This window comes from Sapajus apella, unplaced genomic scaffold (genome assembly GCF_009761245.1).
Source record: "Sapajus apella isolate SASKATOON/1434 unplaced genomic scaffold, GSC_monkey_1.0 scaffold49, whole genome shotgun sequence".
Classification (NCBI taxonomy): Eukaryota; Metazoa; Chordata; class Mammalia; order Primates; family Cebidae; genus Sapajus; species Sapajus apella.
Window position 1 is genome coordinate 16327490 of NW_022436989.1, and position 6636 is coordinate 16334125.

The 6636-nt window shown below is 47.2% G+C and overlaps 1 protein-coding gene across 2 annotated transcripts in view; it reads right to left on the bottom strand.

Annotated features, from left to right (window-relative positions):
* Positions 1-3861: 3861 nt before the first annotated feature.
* Positions 3862-6636, bottom strand: part of COG2 (component of oligomeric golgi complex 2) — a 57949-nt gene continuing 55174 nt past the window's right edge. For both annotated transcript variants that reach the window (XM_032242360.1, XM_032242359.1), the window contains exons 17-18: positions 6224-6404; positions 3862-4543 (exon numbers count right to left, since the gene is read on the bottom strand). In XM_032242360.1, coding sequence (XP_032098251.1) covers positions 4442-4543; positions 6224-6404 — 283 coding nt within the window. In that variant the 3' untranslated portion in view covers positions 3862-4441. The remainder of the gene's footprint in view (positions 4544-6223; positions 6405-6636) is intronic.

Here is a 6636-nt window from a genome sequence, read left to right on the forward strand (position 1 = left end):
ATTCAAGATTAGAGCTAAGGAAAAATGAGAATCCTGATTGTTCTGAAATTTAGTCTCCATGTGAAAACCAGTTGAGGGTTGAGTGGAACATGGAGAGACTTTCACAACCAAATGAAGGTAATACTTCCTTCACTCAACAATTCACAGATATTCACAGCCATCCAACATGAAGCTTAGTGGCTGACCAAAAGCAGTAGGATATTTTCAGGGCAGAAACTGAGACTCACAGGCAGAACCAGGAATGTCTGCACATCTCAAAGGACAGTTTCGCTTAGGGCGCTGAGGTTGAGGTCTTACACAGAGAGAGGACTGCCAACTGGCAAAGGCCTGCTTTTCACAAACTGCTGGAACCATCTGGACTGTCTGGCTCCTGATAGAGAGGGAGACATATACCAGATGTGTTCAGATGCCATGAACAGAGAAAATAACGCTGCCTTCAAATATGGACCCCTAACAGATCTTGCTTTAAAATCTAACAGTTCAGGCAGGGCGCAGTGGCTCACATCTATAATCCCAGCACTTTGGGAGGCCGAGGCATGTAGATCATGAGGTCCAGAGACTGAGAACACCCTGGCCAACATGGTGAAAACCAATCTCTACTAAAAATACAAAAAAATTAGCTGGTGGCAGCGTGCCTGTAATTCCAGCTACTCAGAAGGCTGAGGCAGGAGAATCACTTGAACCTGGAAGGTGGAGGTTGCAGTAAGCTGAGATCATGCCATTACACTCCAGCCTGGGCGACAAAGCAAGACTCTGTTTAAAAAAAAAAAAAAGAAGAAAAGAAATAATCCAACAGATCAGCATCTGTAGTTAATCACTGCTTTTGAGTTCTGAGACACAAACACAGCATGGAGGTGTCCATGCTGTCGACGGCTCAATCATGCTGGCTCCAACTACCGTACCTAGGGCTGCTGCGGCTGTTAGAGTGACATCTACACCCCAGTACCAGGGAGCTTCACAGTCATTGAGAAGGACACTGCAAAGGAAAATCTGCCCTTACCTCCTACACTAGCGTTCCTGAGTGACCCCTGCTTTTATTCCATCACCAGGATGATGAAGCCATGGGCAGCCAGACTGTGCGGTTCTCATGTGGGGAACTCCATACAGCAGTTCTAGGGAGCTGCAAGGAATCACCAGTAAAGGTCCCAGGTCAGAGATTGGGGAGTTTGTCTACAGAAGCTCCAAATCCCTTTTTTCTTTCCTTCCTGGGCACACAGCTGAAACTGCAGTTCCAGGACCTGCATGCCTGAGCTCCAGGTACTGGAGTGAAGAGGAAGGATTTTGTGCTCATCCAAACTGGGGCCACAGCCACACCCTGGGTGTCCCCCTCACGATTTTCTCCCTTTCTGGTAGGCTGCAGTGGAGAGGGAGTGGGCTGAATGGTGGCCTCCAAAAAGATATGCCCACGTGCCAACTCCTGGTACCTGTGAATGTGAAGATACTTGGAAAAGGGTCTTTGCAGATGTAATGAAACAAGAGATCTCAAGATGCGGTCATCCTGGATTAACCGGGTGCATCCTGAATCCGATGACAGTGTCCCCATCAGTCAGAAGGGGAGAAGGTCATGTGAAGACGGAGGCAGAGGCTGGAGTGATGCTGCCACAGCCAAGGAACACCTAGAGCCGCAAGACACTGGAGGAGGCGAAGAACCTCCCTAGAGCCTGCAGGGGAGCACAGCCCGGCTGACTCCATGTGTTTAGACTTCTGCTTCCAAAACGGTGAAAGAATGCATTTCTGTTGTTTTAACTCACCACACCGTTGTGGTCATTTGTTATGGCGGCCCTAGAAATGAACGCAGGAGGTTCTCCCAGGGTGAATTTGGAAACCATAGGACAGAGATGGCCGACTTCCAGTCAGTGGGAGTCCCCAAATGACCTACTCATTGCCTCCCCAGCAGCGTTATAGTAGAACAGAAAAGAAACTTCCCCTATGGGTGATGGCCTCTTTTGAACCTATATATTAAAAAATTGAAAATAATGACAGGTTTACAGTACATAAGTATTATTTCATCTTTACGCTTTATTCAACAGTAATTTCTCCAAAGCAAAGCAAATAAAACATATACCAGAGAAAGATGTTCTGGGGAAGCCACGGACAAATGCTCTAAAGCCTTTCACTTTTTACCCAAAGATTCTTGTTTCTTAGAAATAGGTGTTACGGCATCAAGGCTGTCACTGAGAAAGATGGTGTGACCAGCCTGGGGCTTGATAGGGTCAAAGAAATCAATGACTTGCGTTCCAATCCCTGTCAACTTCTTTGTTGTACTGTTATTAGGGATGGAGAATTACCTGTTAGTAACCCAGGCTCTGGAACGATCTTGCCTGGGTTTAAATCCTACTTATGAGTTATCTTGATGACCTAGGCTGTCCGTTTCCTCATCTGTAAAATGGAAACAATGCTGGATTGGAAGGGCTGGCAAGTTGTAATCCTCTCCTCCTATGTTCTCAAACAAATGAGAGGGGCAGAGCACTGAGGGAGATGGGGACAGACATTAAGGTGTACTGATGAAGGCTGGGATGGAGGAAGTAGCTTGGCTCCATGTGGCTATTGAGGCAGCTTTGCGCTGATCAGCTTAGCTAGGCTGGACCGGTGTTCCCCACGACTCCCTTGCTGGGACGGTGTGAGGTTGGCCTTGGCCACAGGATACAGCCGCAGGAGGCGGGGTGAGGTGGCCACATGCTCACACACAGCAGGCTGCTGCAGCCCGGCACGATGGCCCAGAGCTGCAGGCTCTCCTGCTGGCTTGGGGCAGGAGGCGGGCCTGCAACTCCCCGAGCCCCCGTTGGGTCTCCTCCTTCAGCTTCCCTGCATCCTGGGCCAAGTGCCCGTGCAGCTTCCTCTGCGCATCATCCCATCACAGAACTGGGTAGAGCAGGAGGCAGCCAGCGCCAGATGCGGGCTCCATTTATCCCCACGGGTTCCAGTTTATTCTCGCTTCCCCACTGCATGCCTTTCCTTCCAATGGCCCCCTGCTGATGGCACCGCACTGCACCCCACCCCACCAGAGCCCTGCCAGTTGAGCCGGCTCCCACTCCAGGGAGGTCAAGTCCTGAGAAGAAATCCCTTCTCTGTCTCTCTCCCATGGTTCTGTCACTGACCAAATTTCCCAACACTGAACTGCAGGACTGGACACTTACCCCTTCAGGGGCAGGGCCTCCGGTGCTAAGTCCAGAGCAGATGCCCTCTACACAGGGGGCCACTGTCCAGGCTCTGTCACCAGCCTCTTGGTGGTGGGCTGGGGGCTTCGTGGAAGCCCCTGGGACTCCACACCCACCTGGCTCTTGGTGCTTTCATCACTGGGGTTTCTTCTGATTCCTCTAGCCCTCCTCATCCTGGTCTGTGCTAAAGAACTCACGCCTGCAGGACCTGCTCTCATTCCCTACTGTTTACTTCTTTTCCTTCCTCTCCCTACAGCTGACCTGTGAACAAAGGGACTGAGATGCACAGGAACACAAGGCTAAGGACTCAACACAGCTGCTTTCAGGTCCTCATCAGGCTGGGAGGGCTGAAGTCACAGTGAGGCGGGGGCTGCACGGCGCTCCATGCTGGCCATGTGAGTTAAACCAACCAACCAGTCTTGGAGTGCCTCTCCCCGGTGCTCCCAGGTCTTCTTCTCAGGGCAGTCTACCTTCCCTCCAAGCTTGCCAGGAAGGGCGGGGCCTGCTGACTCCTAAGGAAGGTGCCTGTGCTACCCCTCCAAGGAAAGGAACTCCCGCGTGTGTAAAGAGTCAGTGTCGGTCAGGACCCTTCCCATCGGTGCTAAGATGAGCATTGCCTGGAAGGGAACGTGTGTCATTACAGTGCATGAGGGACGAGGAGTAGATCCCCGGTGGGGGATTCCCAAAGAAAAGGAGCACACACTCATGGGAGACACTTCTTTTATTTAGGAAGTAGATCTTTTCTACTGGTGCAGGCCCCTGACAGACGTTTGGGTGACAGCAGGATCAGAAGCACTGCTCTCACACTGAGTGGGAGTGGAGGACGGCCTCCCGCAGCCACTCTACAAAGCCCAGGAGTTCTCTTCATTTCAGAGAAGGGCGTTTCTGCACAGAACATCACTCCACTGCAGTCGTCACTTCCAACTGCAGGCTCAGGGAGACGACTCTATATTCATACATATATATTTACTTCAATCATATTTTAGAAATCAGCTCTTCCACACTAAGATTTACAATAAAAATAAAATAATTTGTTCTGTAAACTATAGTAGAAAGATTCAAATGTCTTAAAAACTATCTTCCATACAATGGAAAAAGGCTTTTGTGTTCTTTTTGGGCAAAGAAAGACCCAAATACGCTGAGAGAAGACGCATGGGCGTGTTGCTGGAAGCTCTTCTTCACTACGGACGGTTGCTAAGAGAGCAGAGTCACTTTCTCCCCTTCGGCCTGGAGGCCCAACTCTCCTCTTGCTTGAGAATCTACCCTCGGGTCTTGCAAGATGCTTAAGGCTGCTCCGCTGTTGCCTGGTCCTTGGCAGCAGCCACAAGCTCTGTGAGAGCTGGGAAGCTCTTTATGTCACTTGTTTGCAGCCCCAACTTTTGTATCTGCAAAGGCCACGAGAATGAATTAGGTTACTTCAATTTAAGCTTGAATGTGAGGAAAAAAAGATTCTTATAAAAAACAGAGAATCTCCATCCAGAAGACAGTTCCCGAAGACTTGCAGGATATTTTTCCTCTAGAGCAAACTTGTTGTAAAATGTGAGGTTTTGGGGTCAAACACTTAGCATTCTAAGAAGCCAGTATGTTAATTTATCTCAATCCATCAAATCAGACAGGATCAGAGCATCTTTTGTGGGCCTAACAAAAATTCTAGAAAAGAAAATCCACACTGGAAGAAATTAAAAAGTGCACTATTTTTTAAGTAAAGAATTTTCAAGAAAGGACTGGTCTGCTCTTAGTTTCTTAACATATCACAAAAACCTTTTAGAATCCGATGAGTTGAAAACACTTTGTCCAGCACAGCAACTACCATGGATTATTTTGGTCACAAAGACATGGCACACTATGTTCCCACTTTTGTTTAAAAACAACAACAACAACACACACCCCTAGACATATACATCCATACATATAAACACATGTACCACACACACACACACACACACACACACACACACACACACATACACACAGGAAGATCTGGAAAGACACACGCCAAGTCTCTCAGCATTTTGTGGTTTGTCCTGGGGACTGCGGAGCACCTTTTCTTTCCCTTCTCTTTCCTCTTATTTCCCTATCCCACTCTCCTTCCTTCCTGCCCTTTCTTTTGTTCGTTGGCTGTTCATGTTTCTATAACATATTCTCTGGCTTGTAAAAAGTCTTTAGGTTTTTTTGTCAAATAAACATGGCAGCTGACTTTTGCCAGGATGCATCTGTAAATTCATCTGAAAGCAGACAGAAGTTGAATTTTCAGTGATGAGCATGTATAAAAGAAATTCCTTAGTGAGCTAGAAAATCAAGTGTCTTGTTTGATTGCTTTTCTTTTCTGCTTTTTGTATTTACATTGTCTCAGTTCTCCAAATCACTACCAAGTGTCCTCTTACGGAAACTTTGATTTCACTTTTTATTCCCCTCTGGAAAGGCCACCCTTGAGGACCTACTACTATATAGGAAACCTTAACAGGTGAGAAGGCCAGTTTCTGAACATCCAGAGGTTTTATGATGCTGTGAGGATTTCACCTCAGTGAAAACGAAAAGACATTCATTGCACATTATCCATATCACCTCTTAAGAGATAATATCCTCATTAATGTTCAGCCATAACTCCAAAATCTGTGTTTTATAGGAAACCTATAAAAGCCAAGCAGGGAAGCAGAGAAGTTGTGCTCAAGGGATTTCTCATGCATCATAGAGGGATAATGCTTTCAGTTATTTTAAGCTAAACCAGCAAATATTTAAAAAGCCTGGGGTTAGCACCAATTAGGTATCAGGCACTGGACCAGAAAGTCCCAGCATAGTGAGCTCTGTGAGCACAAGCATTGGGGAACCAAGCAGATGCAACAGCACCAGAGAGCACGCCACTGGACTTCACAAAGGGAACTCGCCATTTTCTTCTCGCTTTTCCTTCTCATATTGCCTAGGGGCAAGGTCATTTGGAAGCCCTGACTCCTATTTCCCTTAAAACTGGGGAAGCCGAGCCGTAGCCATCGCAACAGCTTCTCTTAACTGCCTGGCTCCAGAATTCGGTGTCAGGCTCGCTGGAACTGCCGGCGGCTGATGGTTACCTGCTCTCCTAAGTACTCAACATCCAGGGCCAACTGCAGCCTGATTTTGTCATCATCGCTCATGCCGCCACTGGGACCAATGGGGTTGGAGGGAGTGGTTTTTCTGGCTTGTTTCAGCCTTTTCAGGCTCTCTTCCATTTTCTTCACAGAGTTCAGTACATCTGACACAGTTTCATAGTACCTTGAGCACAAGACACATTTACTGGTGAAAAGAGGCATTGGTGCGTAACACCAAATAGAGTTTATTGTGGACCAAAAAAAGGTTTTTAAGATAAAAATTCATTTCCAACGAAAATTCAGCCATGGTAAGTATTTAAGTTTCTTACGATCATTTTATATATATATATATATATATATATATATATATATATATATATGGATGTGTATATATGTGTGTGTGTGTGTGTGTGTGT